The sequence below is a fragment of the Anolis carolinensis genome, chromosome 1 (genome assembly GCF_035594765.1).
Source record: "Anolis carolinensis isolate JA03-04 chromosome 1, rAnoCar3.1.pri, whole genome shotgun sequence".
NCBI classification, from domain to species: domain Eukaryota; kingdom Metazoa; phylum Chordata; class Lepidosauria; order Squamata; family Dactyloidae; genus Anolis; species Anolis carolinensis.
The window spans coordinates 140,183,274-140,206,766 of record NC_085841.1 but is presented as its reverse complement, the minus strand read 5'-3'; the positions used below and the strand labels follow the sequence as shown (position 1 = coordinate 140,206,766).

The 23,493-nt window shown below is 38.8% G+C and overlaps 1 protein-coding gene across 4 annotated transcripts in view; it reads left to right on the top strand.

The window, feature by feature from the left end:
• Positions 1-23,493, top strand: part of hmgcll1 (3-hydroxy-3-methylglutaryl-CoA lyase like 1) — a 105,209-nt gene that overhangs the window by 4,868 nt on the left and 76,848 nt on the right. For all 4 annotated transcript variants that reach the window (XM_062983179.1, XM_062983187.1, XM_062983168.1 and 1 more), the window contains exons 2-5: positions 10,990-11,067; positions 13,138-13,245; positions 19,038-19,133; positions 19,429-19,577. In XM_062983179.1, coding sequence (XP_062839249.1) covers positions 10,990-11,067; positions 13,138-13,245; positions 19,038-19,133; positions 19,429-19,577 — 431 coding nt within the window. The remainder of the gene's footprint in view (positions 1-10,989; positions 11,068-13,137; positions 13,246-19,037; positions 19,134-19,428; positions 19,578-23,493) is intronic.

Genomic DNA, 23,493 nt, shown 5'->3' with positions numbered 1-23,493 from the left:
TCTGGATTATCCAATGCATTTTTGTAGTCAATGTTTTCAATATATCGTGATATTTTGGTGCTAAATTCATAAATACAGTAATTACTACATAGCATTACTGTGTATTGAACTACTTTTTCTGCCAAATTTGTTGTCTAACATGATATTTTGGTGCTTCATTTGTAAAATCATAACCTAATTTGATGTTTAATAGGCTTTTTCTCAATGCCTCCTTATTATCCAACATATTTGCTTATTCAATATTCTGCTGGCCCGTTTATGTTGGATGAGTAAGACTCTACTGTACTTTACAAATTTACCACTAAAATATCACAATTAATTTAAAACACTGACTACAAAAACATTGATTATGAAAAGGCAGACTGCGTTGGATAATCCAGAACATTGTATAAGCGAATGTTGGATAAGTGAGATTCTTCTTTAATATGAAATAATTACTGGGATAGAATAATGCAGAACAATATAATCTCTAAAACCAGGACAGTAAATAAACAGGGGAATTCCACACAGGAAACAATCAGGGCCAGCTAACACCTCCCAACAAAGTATTCCCATCATCAAAGTCTGGCAAATCCTGTTTTCTCAGGGCCACAGACAGTAGAAGCACATAAAATATCGCAAACAACGCCACTCTGAAAACAAGGGAATTCCAGACAGGAAACAATCAGGGCCAGCTAACACCTCCCAGCAAAGTATTCCCATCATCAAAGTCTGGAAAATCCTCTGTTTTCTCAGGGCCACAGACAGTAGAAGCACATAAAATATCGCAAACACCACTCTGAAAACAAGGGAATTCCAGACAGGAAACAATCAGGGCCAGCTCACACCTCCCAATAAAAAATTCACTCAGGGAGGAAACAGCCAGGCTTTAAAGCTGCAAGGCCATTACATCCTAATCATTTTTCCTAATTGCAGCATTCATACTTGCCTCCAACAAACAAACAAAAAACCAATCAGAAATATTGTATATTCACAACCTTTAGGAAATAATATCCCCTGATGGCACAGCGTGTTAAAGCGCTGAGCTGCTGAACTTCTGGACCGAAAGGCCACAGGTTTGAATTGGGGGAGTGGAGAGAGCCCCCACTGTTAGCCCCAGCTTCTGCCAACCCAGAAGTTCGAAAACATGCAAATGTGAGTGCATCAATAGGCACTGCTCCGGTGGGAAGGTAACGCCGCTCCATGTAGTCATCCCACATGACCTTGGAGGAGTCTACGGACAACGCCGGCTCTTCGGCTTAGAAATGGAGATGAGCACCAACCTCCAGAGTCAGACACGACTGGACTTAATGTCTGGGGAAAACCTTTACCCTTGACCTTAACTACCACCAATTCCTCAATGCTTTATTTCCCATACCACCATACTTCGCCACAGCAACGCGTGGCCGGGCACAGCTAGTAACAGTATAACTAGTGGTGAAGACAGATGAGCTGCAGTTTGATCTTTGATGGAGAACTGTACTCTGCTTGGGGTGGTGCAGAGCTGCTTTGTTTTTGCGTGACTTAAAACCATTCTGAACATAAGAAATGACCACAAATCATATATTTAAAAAATATAAATGACAGAAATCGTTGTTGTTGGTGTTGTTGTTATTATTATTTCTTACCTGCTTTTCCTCACGACTCAAGGCAGGGCACAACATAGTAAAAAAACAGCTCATTATAAGATGTTCAGTATGTTTTACTGAACGATCCAAGGTTCATTGTAGCATCATCGCCATCTCTCACTGTTGTATGCGTAAAGGGGTTCACAAGGAAGGCTGCTCCTTTGACCATTATTACTCTTTCTCATCAAGTCATGTATTTGAACAACACAGAAAGTGAAGAGGAAACTGCTTCTGCCCTTAATTGACCTTCCTTTATCCAATCTCTCTGGGGTCAGAGCATTTGGTTCTTAGTTGTTATTGGATTCCAACTCCCAGAAGCAACACAGCCAGTGTCCCAAATGATCAGGGATTATAGGAATTGTAAGCCAAAACATCTGAAAGGCAAAATCTTCCTTTGCTCTTGATAGTGCAGCAACTCTTCTTAGTTGAGCCAGTTCTGGTGGACTAACTTTCTGGATAAATGTGGTTGAGAGGGAATAGGCATACCTGTGGAGAAAAGCATGGTACATTTCCTTTTGAAGATCTTTTACCATGAAAACTCTATGATGAAATAACCCAAAAATAAACAAGAGATAGTGCCAGAAAATGAGACTCCCAACTCGAATGACACCAGTGAGTTACTGGCAAAGGGCAGAGGATAGGTATGAGTAGCACTGTATTGTTGAAGGCTTTCATGGCCAGAGTCAGTGGGTTGTTGTGAGTTTTTTGGGCTGTATGGCCATGTTCCAGCCCCATTCTCTCCTAACGTTTCACCTGCATTTATGGCAGGCATCCTCTGAGGTTTGTTCAGAAGTCTGGTAATGAGGCCAGTGGGGTATATATAAACCTGTGAAATGTCCAGGGTGGAAGGAAGAAACATTGTCTATTTAAAGCAAGTGTGACTGTTACAATTAGCAAGCTTGAATTAGCATTTGAGTAGCCATGAAGTTTGTAAAGTCAATGGGCTCGGGCTGTGGCGCAGGCTGGAGAGCAGCTGCAATGAATCACTGCAATGAATCACTCTGACCAGGAGGTCATGAGTTCGAGGCTCGCTCGGAGCGTATGTTTGTCTGTCTTTGTTCTATGTAAAAAGGCATTGAATGTTTGCCCATATGTGTAATGTGATCTGCCCTGAGTCCCCTTTGGGGTGAGAAGGGCGGAATATAAATGCTGTAAATAATAATAAATAATCAGTGAGGGTATCTGCATAGAGGTAGTCTCCTTTTGTTGCCTGAAGGCATCCTCTGTTTGGGAAGTGTTAACTGGCCCTTGATTGTTTGTTGTCTTGAGTTCTCCAGTTTCTGAGTGGTTTTCTTTATTTACTTCTTGATTCTGGTGTTTTTTAATACTGGTGACCAGATTTTGTTCATTTTCATTGTTTCCTCCTTTCTGTTGAAATTGTCCACATGCTTGTGGATTTCAATGGCTTCTCTGTGTGGTCTGACATAATGGTTGTCACATTGGTCCAGAATTTCTGTGTTCTCAAATAATATTCTGTTGATTCATCAAGTGCTCTGCTATCTGTTTACCCCTACACTTTAGTTCGTTAATTGAAGACATCCAGTTTATCCGGAGGCAGGCCCGCCAGGATTTTGATTCGGGGGGGGGGGGGGGGGGGAGGGGGTGTGTTGGGATTTTGATTTTGGGGGGGGGGGCTGAGTCTGAGTGAGAGAGGATCCACCCTAGCAAACCTTTTGTATAGTTATCCCAATACCCCCATGCATATGGGATATATTGAGCATGGCGATCAGATCATGATATGAATAAACATAACAGTTTAAATAATAAGTGTAAGGCCTTCTTGTGGACCACCGTGAGAATTTGGGGGGGGGGGGGGGCTGAAGCCCCTCAAGCGCCCCCCCCCCCCCCCCGGCTACATGCCTGTCTGGAGGTACTACTGAGTTTTATAAATGTTAAATTTTATCTTGTGATGTTTCTCTGCTCATTTTGTATTCGGTTGAAACTTACATTGTGTTGTTTTTATATTTATGTATTGTTATGTTATGTGCCATACCCTGGAGTGCTTTTGTGAGCCATCCTGAGTCCCTTTGGGGAAATGGTGGCAGGATACAAAGTTTATTATTGTTATTCTATTATTATAGCTGACTTCTCTGGTTGAATTAGTCTGCAGTGCTTTTCATGTTCTTTGGTTCATGCCTGGGTGTTGCATTTGGTGGTCCCTACGTGGACTTGTCCACAGCTGCATGGTGTATGGTAGACTCTTGTAGAGTTAAGAGGATCCCTCTTATCCTTTGCTGAACAGAGCATTAGTTGGATTTGCCTAGTGGATCTGTAGATTGTTTGTAGGTTATGTTTCTTCACCAGTTTTCCTATGTAGTCCATGGTTCCCTTGATGTATGATAAGAACACTCTTCCTCTAGGTGGATCTTTCCAGTTAACACCTCCCAAGTTAACACGGCACATATTTATGGGAAGATGGAATGCGAGAAACATGAATTGGGGACCTAGGTGAAGTAAAAAAAATGAACATATAACATGGGATGTGCGATTTAAAGTGGACAACAGTAGAACATTTTCAATCAAATAATTATAGGATTATTTAGTCAGGAAATGAACATGTAAGAAGAAATGGCGTAGACTTAATGGTGAGGAGAGATGTAGCAAAAGCTGTTGAAGGATGGAATATGAAGGCTTTTATTATATATGGAATGAGAGATGGGACCATTTCATACATATTGGAGGAAGAAAATCTGGTTCTGCCACAAAGTAGGCGTCACAACAACCTGAAGCCAATACCTTTGTGACAGACATGTCTGGCATATTGAATCTTTACATTTGTAGAATATAAATTTAAGATTTATTTTCAAATATTCATGATGATGATTTTTGGAGTTATCCTTGGAAAAATCCATGGAACATTTTCTTCCATTCAGAATGAAGTGGAGATTAGGTCACACCATCAGAGGAAAATCTGTTTCCTCTTCTGTAGACATGTCTGATGAGTTTCAGTCCTTGGAGGATGTTCTTACTTTAGGTTTCCAAATTAAATAGTTTTAGATTGACAAATATGGCTTCGAGCAACTAATTAATTCTGATGTGTTTTGTTCTAATGACTATTAGAAGCTGTTATTATTTCTGAAAATCAGTTTATTTGCAGTGGAATTCTAAAAAGCATGTTTTTAATTTGGGTTTGGTAAAGTCTTCAATCTTTAAAACTATTTTATAGCCAGATATATTATGCTTTTATTCTGAGACTCACGAGTTATTGTCTGTTCACTTTGCATTATCCAACACATGCAGTTCTCAACATTTTGTCTGACATATAATTTTGTGACATTTGATATTTATTAGAGTGTGCTTCTATTTCCTGTACTCCTGATCTTGCTCCCAAGTGTATTTCATTGATTGTTCTAGTGTGGCATCTTCCTTTTCTTCAGAGCTTTAGACACATTTCTCTTGAGAATGAACTTCCCCTGCAGAAAGAGATAGTTCATTCTCTAGATGAACTCTGGAGAATGAATTCCAGAGAATAGATCTGCAGAGTTGCTTATACGGGGGAAACCCGTGTTGCCGCTTGTGAAAGATTTTCCTTAGTGTCTTTCTGATAAGCAATTTACGCAAAGATTCTCAACTCAGCTAAAAAACAAAATAGATGACTCAGTGATCTTTTTCTTTGGAATATCTCCATTAAATATCATATGCTAATTAATAATGAGAAAAGAGGAGGCAAAGAAATTAAAAATACACCGAATACACCTGAATACGTATTGGAAAGTACTTTCAGATCATCGCTAGAAGACTCAACATGTCTTTGTTTATTCATGCCTGGTCTGTTTATTTCATTTCAGACATGTACAGTATCTTGTTAGTTTTGCATAAAAGAAAAGTTTGCTGTTCTCTCCATGTTCTTTCTATCTCTGGTACCAAATTTTCTGTTACAGAGGAAATGCTCAAACAAGTATATATATTGTTTACAGAGATATCGCTAGATTTCAGAGGAAGGAATTGGCAAAATAATCTCGGAGGGTTTATTTACACAGACCAAATAAGGTGGCTCGGGGAAACAGACTCAGTGCTGTCCATATAGGGTGCCCCCTTCCCATGCCAAGAAGAGGCTTTTTTAAAACACAGATCATATAAACTGTATAAATCTTCTGTATTTTGAAACATAGTGTGATTGAGACATTGACGTGGGGGGAATCTATGAGCCCATAGTTTTCACTTTTGGGTGGTAGGTTACTATGGACAATTGAATGTTTTTATGTTAATGTTGGAAACCACCCTGAGTCCTCTCAAGGAGATGGAGTTTCATTATTATTATTATTATTATTATTATTATTATTATTAATTTCCCTTAAAGGACTGCCAGTGGTCAATCACCCACTAACCCAGCCCAAAATAGTTGGCTAAGTTAGCCCATGGTCCAGGGGCTGGTCTCCTTACTTACAATATTGAGATGAGCCTCTCCTGTTATCAGAGAAAAAGTGTCATGTTCTACATGGTTTTCGGTAGGTGGAGCTATTCCCTAGCTGTTCGTGGGTGAACGAACAGGGGATGAACGTGATACTTCATGCAAATCCTGAGTTAAACCACTGAGGTCTTCTGTGTTCATGAGTGGCCTGTCCTCTAGGTCAGTGGTCCCAAAACTGTGCAAAGGAATCATAGCAGTTCTGCAAAAAATCTGTAAAATCTTTTTAAAGGAACTTGAAAAAATTGACGTGCCAGGGGATGAAGACCTTATTGAAATTCAGTGTACCTGTGCTAGAGATTAGGACTCAGAGCAATGGGTTCAAATTACAAGAAAGGCTATTCCAGTTAAACATTAGGAATAACTTACTGACTGTAAGAGCTGTTCAGCAGTGGAACTTTCTGCCTTGGAGTGTGGTGGAAGCTTCATCTTTGGAGGCTTTTAAGCATAGGCTAGATGACTATCTGTCAGGGGTACTTTGATCGTGCTTTTCCTACATGTCAAAGGGTTGGATTGGATGACCCATGTCATCTTTTCTAGGTCTTTATTCTGTGATTCTAGGACTCTTTTTGTGGTATGTTGTGTGTAGTGTCATATAGCTAGTTGACAGCAATCATCATGATCTACATGCCCATATATTTCTGGGATTGTTATTTTTGCCTGCATTGTTGGTGAGGTTAACATCCACAAGGTCACAGGGATCTCTTCGTTGCCTGATTGTCTTTGATTATAGGTTGGGTATCAAGGAGGGTTGCATTCCCACAATCAGGAGAATGATAGGTTTTTTGCTTATGCCTTTGAATTCCTGATGCCGCATGCCAGGAAGTTATTAGCACTATGTGTGTATGCCAGGCTTATTTGCTTGATTTGCTTATGCTTGGGGTAAGTTAAAGAGCTCTGTAATTCTATGATTAAGGGTTAGTGGCCTGTTATAAAACCCTGTTTTCATCAATTTAGAACCTGTGGGTCTGAAATGGAATGTTTCCATGAAGATACTTGGCAGACAAAATCACATAACTTATGGTTGCAAGGCTGTTTTTTTAAAATATTATTTGTTCTTCTTTAGCAATACCTGATAAATGGAAAATGCTTCAGGCTTTTATATTTTTTATTTTAAAAGTTTCCTTGATCATATTCCAACACAGTTTATTCTTAGTGTTACTAATTCACAGAGTTAATATCTAACTCCTTACTTTTAAAGATCAGGCAGTTACTTTGGCTGGATCAAATGTAGTACTAAGCATGATTGTAAATAGTGCTTAGTTTTACATTTGATCTAGCAAAAGTAAATATTGGAAATACTACATAAGAATATAAGAAATCTCTTCATACTAAGTTGCCTTGTTCAGTATTGTCAGCAGCAGCAGTCCCTAATCTGGTGCTGTCCAGAACGTTTGGATTACAGCTCCCATCAGCTTCAGACAACATAATGAACACAGATGATTGAAGTTATTGTAGTAAACACCATTTTGGCTGGGGCTAGTGAATCTATTCTGCTTTTTATTTGGAATTATAAAGTTTGCTCTTCAAGTTGCAGAATTTCTAAGAGGTATTGTGTTTAGTACCATAGGTAGCTCATTGAAAGTTCAGAATAAAACCCAGGATGGATTCAACACTGCATCATCATCATCATCACCACCACCACCACCACCATCATCATCATATGGAGCCCTGATGGCGCAGTGGGTTAAACACTGAGCTGAACTTGCTGACCGAAAGGTCGACGGTTCGAATCTGGTGAGTGGGGTGAGCTCCCGCTGTTAGAATCATAGAATAGTAGAGTTGGAAGAGATCTCATGGGCCATCCAGTCCAACCCCCTGCCAAGAAGCAGGAAATCGCATTCAAAGCACCCCCGACAGATGGCCATCCAGCCTCTACTTAAAAGCCTCCAAAGAAGGAGCCTCCACCACAGTCTGGGACACAGAGTTCCACTGCCGAACAGCTCTCACAGTGAGAAAGTTCTTCCTGATGTTCAGGTGTTAGTGCCAGCTTTTGCCAACCTAGCAGTTTAAACACATGCAATGTGAATAGATCAATAGGTATTGCTCTGGCGAGAAGGTAACGGTGCTCCATGCAGTCATGCTGGCCACATCACCTTGGCAGTGTCTCTGGACAATTCCGGCTCTTTGGCTGCTCTTCTAAATTGAGATGAGCACCACCCACTAGAGCCCTACACGACTATCAAGGGGAAACTTTTACCTTTACTTTACATCATAGAAACCAAACATGTGCTGAGTTCCAGACTGAGGAAGGTGTGTCTACAATCGCTATACAATACATGTGATTTACTGACAGACTACTCTCATATTGGGCAGCTTAAGACAATAATGGAAATTGCAATGGAACAAAATTGTCTGAAAACATTTTTCTGCTTGCAGTAAAGGAACAGGAGGTGCCCCTTTCAATTCCCTTCTACAAAAGTAAAGCATTGTAACTGTACTTCTATGTTTTTTTAATTTAATACATTTTACTTAAGTTTAATTTTAAATCATTTAAATCTTCTTGGCTTTATCTGCCTCCTTCCTCATAGTAGTTATAAGTACTTAAAAATAAAAATCCTTCATTGGTCCCAGTGTGTCGTTTGGTACATATACAGCGGAAGGCAGGAAAGTTCTATAGATTATTTCAGTGTCAATAAAAAACGAAACAAAACCATTTCTAAAGGTAAAGGTAAAGGTAAAGTGAAAGGTTTTCCTCTGACATTAGGTCTAGTTGTGTCCAACTCTGGGGATTGGTGCTCATCTCCATTTCTAAGTCAAAGAGCTGGCGTTGTCCGTAGACGCCTCCTAGGCCATGTGGCCGGCATGACTGCATGGAGCACCGTTACCTTTGCACGTTTTTGAACTGCTAGGTTGGCAGAAGCTGTGGCTAACAGCGGGAGCTCACCCCGCTACCCAGATTCGAATCGTCGACCTTTTGGTCAGCAAGTTCAGCAGCTCAGCGATTTAACTCGCTGTGGCATTGGGGGCTCCAAGACCATTTCTAACTGTAAGTAAGTAAAATATCAGAAAAGATGACTCATAATTACATATATAATAAGATGTGTTCTAATTTATTGTGTCCATGTAGGGTTTTGGGTGTGTGCTGCAGAACATCTTACTGTTACAAGATTTGGCTTTTACTGCTAAAAAGTATTATGATAATAAAAGTTTAGTCTACATTTTGAATGCATTCTATTCCAGGCATGATATATTTAGCACATTTTAGATCCTTTTGTTTCTCTCACAGATGCCTTTCTGTCATGAATGTAGAACTTGTCTTGTGCAAGCAATTATTTGATCATCATGGAAAATCTTAAATATAAGCTCAGTATGAGGACTTCTTCCATTTATAATAAAAGTGCTTTCAAAAGTGGGGATGGGAAAGACCGATTATACAGCAGATGTGAAACTTTTGCTTTCACATCGAGATAGGTTTGTATTCTCTCAGCAAGTGTGGGCCAAGCGTTGTCCAAGGAAGGCTTAGTGTGCCAGATGTTGCGTATGATTAGAGATGTTGGACAGCTGTTTCCCATTCGAGTGTTCACATAAATGAATAGTAAATCTACTGGATTTTTTTTCAGAACTACTTTAAAGGATGTTACTTCAGTGGACTTTATTAAATGTGTGTATCAGTTTGCAGCAAGTAACATGCATGCCAGTATGTGTGCATAAAGACTGCAAAAATGTAAAGACCCACCCTGCATGTTGAGTTATGCAGTACTAAAATGAAAAGCGAACCTCTGGCCACATCTACACTGGCGGACTAATCCAAAATCATTATGGCTTGGGATCCAGAACGATCCAAAATGAGGATGTTTACAGGCACTTGCTGAACCTGGAGCCATGCCAAGCAATAACTCCAACTGGTCCAGTTGGGCTGAAAGCACAGTTGCCTCGCTGGTCTGTGTCTTTGTCTTTGTGTTGCTGTTATTGCTGCCTCACTGATCATGTCTCCTGAGATCATAACAGGGTGATCAACAAGAAGTGGATAGATCCCATGGTTTGGTGCCCCAGTCTGATTTCAGCTGATGTGACCATCTCCCTGACTGAGGCAATGGAAAGGAGGCCCATATTCATTTACTTCTATGCATTGATCAGAATAGGTGAAGGATGATGGCCTCTTACTCCTTTAAAAGTCATTGGAGTTTTGCTTCAGAGGCTCAAGGTTGCTGATCCAGGTGCATAGTATCCCTAAGTTGTTTTTGAAGAAAATGTTTTACAAAAATGATGAAATATCTTAATTGTATAGATTTTATTTTGCAATACAATTTAATCTGTTGGTTTAATGTCGGAATGGATGGTATCCTTGAAGTGATTGGCTTGACCTTGAAGGAACTGGGGCTGGCGATGGCCAACAGGGAGCTCTGGCGTGGGCTGGTCCATAAGGTCATGAAGAGTCAGAAGTGACTGAACGAATAAACAACAACAAATGTTGGAATAACAATTTTAAATTCCTCAAAAGGGTGGTGCTAGGAATGTATATTTCTTAAACAAATACTCTGTGTTTTGAAATGTCTGGTTTTTAAAATCCTAATTCTCTAGGGATATATGGTAGTTTTTCCATGTAAATAAAAAAATTATTGTGTTGTCGAAGGCTTTCATGGCCGGAATCACAGGTTTCTTGTGTATTTTCCAGGCTGTATGGCCATGTTCCAGAAATATTCTCTCCTGATGTTTTGCTCACATCTATGCAGGCATCCTTAGTGGTTGTGAGGCATATACCTCACAACCTCTAAGGATGTCTGCCATAGATGTGGGCGAAACGTCAGGCGAGAAAACTTCTGGAACATGGCCATACAGCCTGGAAAACACACAACAACCCCCCAAAAGTTATTTCTGCATAAATTCAAAGGCATGAGTTGCTGGTATCTGTTACAGCTTTCACATTCTTCGACTGGTCCTGAGTACTGAAAGTCACCTTTGTGCAACCCCCAACTGAAAACTAAAGTCTGATCTTGTATGTATTAACACATATTTCATTTTATGTTTCAGGAATTGCTCACAAGCGGATTTCCTGAATTTGTTAAAATTGTAGAAGTTGGTCCAAGAGATGGATTGCAAAATGAGAAGGTAATCTAAAGGTGCATGCTACATTGCTGGAATGAAGGGAGAGTGCCATATTAATCAAAACCTCAGGAAGGAAATGTCTGCCTTTATTTTTTGATATGACACCCTCCATTATTGAAGATAGGCATGGACTGCACCATTGCAGGAAAAAAAATTATTGAGGGGAAAGAGCGTATTCATCAAGTAGGGTTGGAGCCACCAGTGGCACAGTGGATTAAACCCTTGTGCTGACAAAACTGCTGACTTATAATAATATATAAATATAAATTTATTCTTATATCCCGCCCCATCTCCCCGAGGGGACTCGGGGCGGCTCACAACAATAATAAAAACAGTGACAAATTACACATTGTAAAATCAAACATGAAAAGCAGTCATACAATCAATACATACATCACATGTTAAAAACAAGGAGATAAAACAGTTCTTGAAGGTTGGGTTACTGACCTGAAGGTTGCCAGTTCGAATCCGGGGAGAGCTCCCTCTGTCAGCTCCAGCTCCACGTGTGGGGACACAAGGGAAGCCTCCCACAAAAATGGTAAAACATCAAAACATCCGGGGCATCCCCTGGTCAACATCCTTACAGACGGCCAATTCTCTCTCACCAGAAGCAACTTGCAGTTTCTCAAGTCGCTTATGACACACACACACACACACACAAAATCAAGTACAGTGTTCTCTCACTTTTCGCGGGGGTTCCGTTCCAGGACCACCTGCAATAAGTGAAGATCCGCAAAGTTGGGACATTATATTTATTTTAATATTGATACATTATTTTACTATTTGTATTTTATTTTAGCCATTACAATATACAATACACTGGCAGAGAAGAAGAATGGAAGCTAAATAACCCTTTTTAAATTTCCAACCCTTCCCTACCTGGCCCCTCTCCCTTTATTTCTCCCTTCCCCCCCTTCCAAAACCCTTGGCACACCACAAAAAACCCACGAAACAGCGAAAATATAGCTATAAATGGTTTTATTAATATTTATTGAAAACCCGCGAAACAGTGAGGGAGTGAAAAGTGAACCACGAAGTAGCAAGGGAACATTGTAGAGTGAATATGTGTAGAAACGGAGGCTGTGTGAATTGAGGGAATTCACTTCAACAAAGTGGCATCAAAGCGCAATTGCAGCAATGGGTGAAAGAAAGTGACTGTTCCAATAATGACACTTTTCTTTTTGCTTAAACAACACAAATGACATGATACACAGGATGGTGCAAAGGCCCCTTTCTTTTGTTTTCTTTCTATTCACCTGTAAGCCAGAATGCAAATGATTATAGTAGTCAGATAAAATATTTCATATCTGTTTATTATTTATTTATTTATTTACAGTATTTATATTCCGTCCTTCTCACCCCGAAGGGGACTCAGGGCGGATTACAATGGACACATATATGGCAAACATTCAATGCCAATAGACAAACAACATTCAGTTTTAGACAGACACAGAGGCATTTTTTTTAACATCTTCCAGCTTCACGATTTCCGGCCACAGGGGGAGCTGTTGCTTCACCGTCCATTGGTGGCTGTTCTTCCTCTTCTTTTCCTCGTGAGCAGTTTTATGGTGTTGTAGATTAGTTAAATTAGCCTCCCGCATAAAGCGTCCCTAAATTTCCCTAATTGACAGATTCAACTGTCTTTCGGGGCTGCTAAGTCAACAGCAAGCCGGGGCTTTTTTTTTATTTATGGTTGGAGGCTTAACCCGACCCGGGCTTTGAACTCATGACCTCTCGGTCAGTAGTGATTTATAGCAGCTGGTTACTAGCTAGCTGCGCCACAGCCCGGCCCCTGTTACATTGATATACATAGATTGCATTGGACAGTTTTTGCAGGCTTCTGGAAGGGTCTTCAGTTGGGTATGACACCTGCAACTTTGTTGTCTCTGTTTGTTTGTCTGTGCTCTCAGTTTTCCTTTGCCTAAGAGCAAAGCATGCAGCCACGGTGTCTCAAAATAAAACAAGTAATTTAAATTTTATTCTACATTGTTAAGGAACCTAAGGCAAGAGTTCAAATTATCTTTGCACAAGAAGATGGATGATATATAAATAGATTTTCCCCCTTCTTTACAGGCTATAGTGCCTACAGATGTCAAAATTGAATTCATCAACCGACTTTCCAAAACAGGCCTGCCTGTGATAGAAGTGACTAGTTTTGTTTCTTCAAAATGGGTACCTCAGGTAAGTAAAATTAACAATAGCTCCAAGTATTATTTGGACAGGTCTAGAGTTAGCCTAGTAAACCCTTTCATAATAATAATAATAATAATAATAATAATAATAATAATAATAATAATAATAAGGGCACACTGGGTGACATGCCCAAAGATCTCAGCTGGCATTTGGAAACAATAGACATTGACAAAAACGATCTGTCAACTGCAAAAGGCCACCCTACTGGGATCTGCACGCATCATCCGAAAATACATCACACAGTCCTAAATGCTTGGGAGGTGTTCAACTTGTGATTTTGTGATATGAAATCCAGCATGTCTATTTTGTTTGCTGTGCATTACAATAAAACAACAACAACAACAACAACAACAACAACAACAACAACAACAACTTAATTCTTGTACTTTGCCACCATCTCCCTGAAGGGACTTGGGTGACTTACACATGGCACAAAGTGCCAAAAGAACATAAAATAAACACAATTTAAAAATACAGTTGAATAAAACATATAGGTAAAACAACAACTTAAAACTCAATTAAAACAGCACTCATCAACCATGACCCTCAACACAGATTATACATTCTGTCCTATTACGTATTATTCTTTGAGAACAAGGTAAAGATGCATTCACTGTTGTAATGTGTAGTCTGGCCTGTAGAAAGGAGGGGGATACATCAAATCTAGCATCAGTTGACTTATATGTCCCATGTTTTATTAGAACTTGATAATGAAAATATGTTGCAGCCGAATGTGCACATATTGTAATAAAGTAGAGTCTCACTTATCCTACATAAACGGCCTGGCAGAACATTGGATAAGCAAAAATGTTGGATAATAAGGAGGGATTAAAGAAAAGCCTATACAATGTTCCCTCACTACTTTGCGGTTCGCTTTTCGCGGACTTGCTGTTTCACTGTTTTTAAATAAACACTAAAATCATATTATAAATCATAAAATGATATTATAAATCCCTCTTTCTACTTCCTCCTTAAGGAGAAGCCTAAAGAAGGAAGGAGAAGCCAACAGGAGATAAAAGGAGGCTGAAGCAGCTTTATTTTTGCCTCACAAGACAGCAGCAGCTGGAGCGTCCCAATATAGCGTCCAAATATAGCATCCCTATTTCGTGGATTTTCACTTTTCGCAGGTGGTCCTGGAATGTAACCCCCGCGATAAGTGAGGGAACACTTTAAATGTCAAATTACATTATGATTTTACCAATTAAGTACCAAAACCATTATGTTTTACAACAAATCGACAGAAAAAGCAGTTCAATACATGGTAACATTATGTAGTAATTGCTGTATTTACGAATTTAGCGCCAAAACATTACAATGTGTTGAAAACATTGACTACAGAAACATTGACTACTAAAAAATTGACTGCAAATAAAGATAGAGTTGCATTTTGCATAAAATGAATGTATAGTAACAACATTGTCAGAAGTTAAATCTATAAAAAAGTTCAGTCCTGTGAAGGCAGACTGTGTTGGATAATACAGAACGTTGGATGAATGAAGGTTGGATAAGCAAGACTCTATTGTATTTAGAAGTTACAATACCTAAAACATTGTCTTCTAGCAATACTGAACATCTTAACCAATCATATACCATTTTTTTCACACACAGACCCCTTAAAAAGAAGGAAATGTGTTTTTGATCCTCTCTTTTCCCGTGAAGCTTTTTGGGTAACAAATTTGGCCTGCTTGTCTGATATGGGGAAAACGTGAACAATCCCTTTTTATTCACATTTCGAGTCTGAATGTTTTGTTTTAGGGTCATTAGTTGATGTTTAGATTAAATACTGTTTATATGCTAAGGCCATGTTACTTAGAAATGGACTGAAGTCTTGATTATGTCTTCTTAGTGCTCCTTGCTTTATTTTCTTAAGTCATGGGAATAATGTGGCCAGTTGTCTCTCCTCCCCCCTCCTCTTGTTTAAAAAAAAGTATTTTAAAGCTCTTTTACCATTTCCCTACTAATGTTTTGTTTGGCACAGGTTTTCTGTCTAAAAACAGCCAGAAGTAAAATGTTCTGCAGTAGCAAGGTGCCATATAAAACAGGATCCCACACCTATAATTGAAATCGCCAAGAATGATAAATGGGTGCCATTGAAATGCTTATTGCTTGAGTATCTTATTGCACTTTGAAGGTTAATTGCAGAACTGTTAAACTACATGTTAAAGTAAGACTCTGTTTACAAAAATAAAACAATTGAGGAGACAACTACATTATACAAGCTTATTTTACAACGATTAACTTCCACAGGGTTTGAACGGTGCTTTCTGTTTAGCTGCTAATTATATTTTCAGTTGGGTTTTGTTGGTTAAGAACATGTACTCCTACAATATTAGTTTAGCATTGTGTTACTGAGTTTCTAAACTTTCTGTAACATACGGTAGTAAACAAGGATGACACTTTTTGTTTCATTAAGAGATTAAAGGTTTTGGAATTGTAGGAGCCAACAAACAGTAAATAGATGTATTATTTCAAATTTTTGGTATGTAAATAGATGCCATTCTACCCAACATGTATCCACTATATAATAACAATAACAGTAACAAAGCATTTAGAATAATTTTAAAATATTAATTCTAATAATAATATTATCTCCATGAACATTTGCAACTGCTCCTTGCCTAGTTTTTTTTTAAATATCATGTTTCTTGTCTTTAAAAGCTACTGGAATTGTAGTTTGATGTGGTTTTTGTAGTCTTGTATATTTTGATTTCATGTATTGGTCAGTTTGTTTTGTATTAAATTGGGTTTTGTTGGGTTTTTGCATGTTATTGAGATGTTTTGTTTTATAGTTACATTTTACAGGGTTTTTGTTCATTTTTTGTTATTCGCCCTTCCCTTTGTGCATCTATGCATATACACATAGATTTTAGATTGAACAGCTTTGGCAGGAGCTACTGTTTTTGGAGTGTTTTCAAGTTCCTTGCCAATTTGATGGTACTATATAAGTAAATGACAGCAACAACAACAAAAATATTTTAAAAATGCATTTAGTTTTTGGTATTTAAGGAAAATTTTTAACTGGCTGAGAGATGTTACTTCTTTTTTTATTTGTAGGTTTTTAATTGTTGTAAATCTGTTTTAATATTTAAATTATGCTTGTTTTATTTAAATTTTATTAGGATAGCCATGCTGAGTACCATTTATAAAAAGAAAGGCTGAAAGGTAATTTAATAGTACAGATGTGGGTGTTTGCTATTGTTATATAGGTTAAACATCCCTTTTTTGGAATGCTAAAATCCAAAATACTCTAAATCCAAAATCATCCACATGGCTGGCTAGATAGTACCCAAACTTTGTTTCATGCACACAATTATTAAAAATATTTTTGTGTGTGTCAGGAACGACTTGAGAAACTGCAAGTTGCTTCTGATATGAGAGAATTGGTTGTCTGCAAGGACATTGTCCAGGGGATGCCCGGATGTTTGACCATCCTGTGGGAGGCTTCTCTCATGTTCCCGCATGGGAAGCTGGAGCTGATAGACGGGAGCTCACCCTGCTCCCCGGATTTGAACTGTCGACCTTTTGGTTGGCAATCCTGCTGGCACAAGGGTTTAACCCATTATGCCACCGGGGCAATGGGTTCAGATTCTGTATACAATTTTGTATACTATTGTGTATACAGCTTCCTCCAGGCAACATATAGAAGGTGTGTATGAAATAAAGGATCCAAAAAAATTAACAACAAGGAACACTTCTTCTCCCAAGCATTTCTGATAAATGATGCTCAACCTGTATTGACAAAGACAGATTTTGGGAGTCACATGTGCCCCCTGATCTGTATGGTTTCCACTACTACTTTTGAAATAAATAGCCACTTTTGTCACGCCCTGGCAGCTAGAGCACTGGGAACCAATACACGGAGGCCAATAACAGTCTAATATCTTTATTAAGGGATTAATATTTTAGAACAAAAATAAGCAGAGTAAATAGTTCAGTAATAGACCTTTCAGAGAAGGTCAAATATATTCCAATAGAATATTGTCCAGTATATAATATTAGAGTTCAAAGTTATAATCCAAACCGAAACACACTCAAACTTCCAAGCAGTTTGAGTGGAGAAAAACGTCTAAGATTTTTCTAGAGTCAAAGTAAGTCCAAGGCAAAGGATTGAAGACAAGACTGGATACTTGACACGAAGATGCAAGGCTGGAAACACGGTGAAACAGGACAAGAAACACGGCAAGGCAAGACACAATGAAACTGGAAGTTAGCGGACCTAACGCAGTCCACACTTGGCTGGAACCGAAGTTAATCCTTCGAACTGACTTGTTGACTCCGCACGGATTAGTCAGTGCGGGGAACTTTTAAAGAACTTCAATTCTTCCTACAAAGCAGGTGTCCAAAGCTCCTTTTCCCAAGGGAAAGAACTGAAACAACATCTTCGTCCAGATGCGATCCTCCCTGAGAATTCTCAGGGAAAACGAGCTAATTAACCCCCTCTCTGGCCGCTAATCTGGCGCTTCTTCGTGTTTGCGATTTTTCTAAACGGCCAGCTTCCAAAAACTCCCTTCTCACAAAGGGGGGAGAGGTGCTGGGAATAAGTGTCTGTTCAAGGTCCTGTTTAATGAGCTCCGAGCTAGAATTGTCAACAAAAGGCATCTGGACAGGAACAACTTCTTGCTGAAGCGGCAGAAATCCCATGTCTTCATCGCTGTGATCCATAATGGCGCCAGGGTCAGGACCCAGAGGGCTAGGGGACATCACAACTTTAATATTAGCTACCTTTGTGACAGCGCTCTTTTGGTTCAAATATGCTGAAATTTTGTGAGCTTACACTTTATATTTTGTAATTGAGTATAGATAACCAAGCACAAAATACATTTTCTTTTTGTTATTTGTATAAAATTTAATATTAACCCCGCCAAAATACTCAGAAATAGGAATTTGATATTTTATTACTTGCTTATTTCCAAATATTGTAAATGCAAATATGAATTCTGAAATGATTTAGGTGGTCATTGTACATAATAATAATAATAATAATAATAATAATAATAATAATAATAATAATTTATTTTTCTATCCCACCACCATCTCCCCGAAGGGACTTGGGGCAGCTAACAAAGGGCCAAAACAGAAACAAAATGTGACAAGTTAAAACCAGTATAAATAACTAAAAACAGTATCATCATAACATGCAGATATAAAAACAAATTAAATTACATACATACAGCCTCACTTTCTAAAGGACTCACAAAAAAGTGAGATACATGTTTTTTCATCATATTAATGAAGTTTTGTATTTGGATTTAATTCCAGCTAACCTAAATCTCCTTGAATATGTCAGGCTCTGCATTTATTCTACATCTTTCTAATAAAGTATGTGCATTGGAAGACAGAAGCACCATTTGTGTCTTTGTTACCAGAAGCTAAGTAGTTAGAGAAGAATGGGTAATTAACTGAATGGATAATAATTTCTGGTGCATATTTTGTCTTGTTGATATCTGTAAGTAAATTTTTAAAAGTGCCTTTTTACAGTGGGCTCTTGGTATCTGCAGGGATTTGGTTCTAGGGACCCCTCCCCCCAAAATGAATACATGAATCACCAGATACTCAAGACCTATTATATACAAGGGTGTGGTATAATGCTGTCCCTTATGAACAAAATCAAGGTTTGCTTTTGTGGATTATAAAAATGTTTTTAAGCCATGATCCCGAGATACAAAATTTGTAGGCATGGAGGGCTGGCAGTAAATGTATTTGTCTACAACCATCAGGTTCGTTTTTGATATTGTTGTTAAGACCTTGAGAAAATTAAGCTACTACACTTTGTCTTTAAGATGGCAGATCACACAGAAGTCATGGGAAGAATACAGCGCTATCCCGGAGTCCAGTATCCAGTACTTACACCTAATCTTCATGGTTTCCATTCTGCTGTAGGTATAGTGCTTGCTTTATGTATCTATAAATTTAACCTTAGTTGCTCATAGTTGTTGTCTGCCTTACCAGGGATTGCTGTCTATTCTAGTGAGTTATCCCATCTCAGGATATGACCAAAGTTTGACAGCCTCAGTTTAGTTCAGGCTAGATTTATTTTGATATGTATCTGACTAAGCTTGGAATGATGGTCTTTTGGTCACTAATACTTCAAATGGTGGGTGATTCCTGTGGGAAAGGATTTACTGAGAAGGATTTTTTTTCTTTTTTGAAAGAATTTATCTTCTATTTTAGATTGCTGCTGGGGCTAATGAAGTGTCGGTCTTTGGTGCAGCATCTGAAGCTTTCAGCAAAAAGAATATTAATTGCTCCATAGAAGAAAGCATGGAAAGATTTGAGAATGTTGTGAAATCTGCAAGAAACATGGACATTCCAGTGCGAGGGTAACAATCATACATGTTCACAATATGATCATTTGCTGGTTGCCATTTCATAGGGTGATTTTTTTTCTTTAATGAAACAGAAATGTAATATATTGGTTCATATAAAACCAATGTGAGGGGTGATTATTGCTTTGCTGTGTGTTTTTGTTTCTGCTTTCATATATGTATAAGTCAAAAGTCATTTTCAGTTTTAGGTCTTCTGCCTTTTCCATGCCCTTTTCCATTTTCTTCCTTACTGCAAAAGATTTTAAGAAGAACAAAAAATTGGAATAGCTGCAAAATTTCATTTAACTGCTAATGTGAAGAAATGTTAATCAGAAACTGTCTTTGCCTAAACATGGGTGACAGAACAATAATTTGGTTGATTTGTGGGATGTGTAATTTTTTATTGCTGTATGTCACATTTTTAATGGCCTGAGAGAGAAATCTTGGGTCTGGGAATATAAAATAAGTCTCCTCTCCTGGCAACACAAGTGCTCATCCTAGAGAGGAATGTAACACAAATTAAAAATAGATTAAGCAAAGTGGGTCATAAATCAGAGGAATAATTCTGTGGGGTGATTTGGTAGCAAATAGCATGAAAAAAACTAAATCATTGTTAGTGGATAAAAGATTGGACATTTTTGAGGTAGAAAACTATCCATAAACTGTAGATTTTTTAAAATAACAAAAATCCTAATTATACATTTTTTTAAAAAAAGTGGCTATTGGATTTATATTTGTCCTTTCCTAGTTCTACTGTTTGTGATTATTATATTTTTCTGTGAACTGCTTGTAGAAAGAAATATGGCTGCAGTCCTGTTTTCAGTACAATATAGAATATGGTTTCAAATATAGCAGAGTCATGCTATAAATGTTCGTTATATGGCCCACCATATTTTTCATGGGGTCTGGTTTTTAGACCTGTTCCTGGGGTTTTAGGAGCACTGATTCAGAAAATTGCATTGGATAGACTGCATTAGCTTTAGTTTCTTAGATATAGTTATCATGGTTTTCTTAATTTTATTTTTTTTAAAAAAATCTTTATTGAATTTTCTTTACCAGTGAAAAACAAGATTGAGGAAAAAGTGATAGAAAGTAAGAAGTAGAAGTCGCTATTAAGTAGTTTTTAAAAAAGAAAAAAGGGGCAGGGGAGGAAGAGGGGGAGGGGGGGTGTTACAAGTCAGACGCCAGCCAATATAAATAACTCAGGCTCTTTTGTGTTGTTTTTTGCAATAAACTAAGAAGCAACCAAAAAAGGGCTCAAAACACTTTCTCTTCAGTGTGAAGTAACAATGTCCAAAAAGAACTGGAAAAACCCAAACTCAGGATATAATCTGGATTATCCCTGGAAATAATCCAGATTAAAACAAATTTAGTTGAAAAGGCTGGGAACTCGCTCCACCTGCTGGTTGGAGCTAAACAAACACAGGAAAGCTACCAGCAATTACCCACAGTGATCAACGGCCACACAATGCCCCAAAACGTAGTTAAAGCTCCGCATCGTAAAGGAGAAGTCACAGCCGCCACATCCAGTCCGCATTGTTAGGAAGAAGTCATAGGCATCGAGTTCCAGTCCAAGTCGTCAGGGAGAAGTCACAGTCACCGAATTCCAGTCCAAGTCGTCAGGGAGAAGTCACAGTCACCGAATTCCAGTCCAAGGTAAACACAAAGAGCCAAAGCGACGGAGGCAAGCCGGCAGATAATGCATAAAACCAACACAGGACAATCCAGCGCGAACCCACACAATGCCAGCCCCCGTTGCCACTAAAAACCCAGGTTAACACTTACGTCCCAAAGCAGTCTTCCAAACATGTCTTCTGAAACAGAGATTCCGAAAGCGCCCAACAAACACCTTGCCGATTGCAAGGCCACATTAGCAACAAACTTTTATTTACAAGTCCTCCTCAGAACCTGAGCCAGCTAACGCCCCATCCACAGCTGAACCTTGGTGCTGCAAATCCTCATCAGAGCTGGAGACGCCCAATGCCCCACCTCCAGCTGCAGCCCTTCTACGATCTCACCAGCCAGTCCACCTTCTATCCAAACCCATAATTCCCCAGGATCCATCTGTATCTTCTCTGTGCCATCCCTCAAATGTACCACTGCTTGTGGGTTCCTCAAGAATCTCCTGGATCTCCTGAACCTTAGTCCACTCCATCACTTCACTCCCAGAGTCTGACATCCCATCCTCCTGACTCCCAGCCCCATAATCCCCTTCAAAGCCCTCAAAGGTATCATCATCAGTGGGCTCCATAAGTATTTCCCGGATTCTCTTCCTTTGTTGCTCCTCATCGGAGTCTTGCTCACAAGTAGTTTTCCTGCCTCTTCTAATACAACTAGTAGGATCTCTACTCGAAGACTCCATCACAACAGGGGGTGTGAAGGGGTAAGGGTGTGGAAGAAAAAAAAGGAGGGGGGTTGAGTTATCAATGTTTTCTGTAGGTGAACAGATAGCAACTGGTAGATGGCATATGTTCCATATCACAAAAACTATAGTTGATTGGGGGGGGGGGGGGATTGGTGCCATTTTTGGAAACAGCAAATTAAATATACCCCGAAACAAAACTAACACTTGAGGCACTAAAATATGTGTTGGCCAGTTTTATGTTTCTTTAGAATGTGAGATGAACATACTGTAGATGAGCATGATCTGTGGCTAAATTGTTTGATACTGGCTTTATGTGATCATCATTTTAAGTGTAGTTGAAATGGAAATAAAATTATCCATACAGAATAACTTTAATTGGAGAGAGGGAGATATGTTTTTCCTTTTACCCCAACAAGTTGCCCTCAGTCCTTTTGACATTTCTGCATAGCAACATGAAATGGGGTAGAAAGATTCGTGCACTGGTGGCATTACTCCAGAGTGAACCAATTTTGGGTACTAATTGGCTGCTGATTCAGTGATATTAATTTTCAAATATAGGTACAGTAGAGTCTCACTTATCCAAGCCTCACTTATCCAAGCCTCTGGCTAATCCAAGCCATTTTTGTAGTCAATGTTTTCAATATATCGTGATATTTTGATGCTAAATTCGTAAATACAGTAATTACAACATAACATTACTGCGTATTGAACTACTTTTTCTGTCAGATTTGTTGTATAACATGAAGTTTTGGTGCTTAATTTGTAAAATCATAACCTCATTTGATGTTTAGTAGGCTTTTCCTTAATCCCTCCTTATTATCCAAGATATTCGCTTATCCAAGCTTCTGCTGGCCTGTTTAGCTTGGATAAGTGAGACTCTACTGTATATTCACCACCAAAGAGAAATGGAGCAAAGAATCTACTTTCAGAAATAGATTTTGAGATTTGAGATATAAAAGTAAAGGTAAAGGTTTTCCCCTGATATTAAGTTTAGTTGTGTCCGACTCTGGGGGTTGGTGCTCATCTTCATTTCTAAGCCGAAATGCCGGCGTTGTCCGTGAACACTTCCAAGGTCATGTAGTTGTCATGACTGCATGGAGCGCTTTTACCTATTGATGTACTCACTTTTGAATGTTTTTGAACTGTTAGGTTGGGAGAAGTTAGGGCTAACAGTGGAAGGTCACCCTGCTCCCCGAATTTGAACTGCCAACCTTTCGGTCAGCAAGTTCAGCAGCTCAGTGGTTTAATCTGCCACACCACCAGAGCTCTACCGATTTGAGATATATTTTCCTGATTCACCTAGAAATCTATAAAATTTAGGCAGTAAGTAGTGTTCCTCTAAGTTGCCTGTTGACTTATGGTGACTCCATGAATGTCATAGAGTTTTTTCTTAGACAATAAATACTCAGAAGTGGTTTTGCTAGTTCTCTCCTCTGAAATATAGACAAAGAGATTAAGAGGACCTGGAATTAATTGTTCACTCCCACCCAAGTTCTAACCTTGCTAACTTCCAAGATCAGATGGGATCTGGTACCCTCAGGAAATTTAGGCATTTTCAGTAAGCAG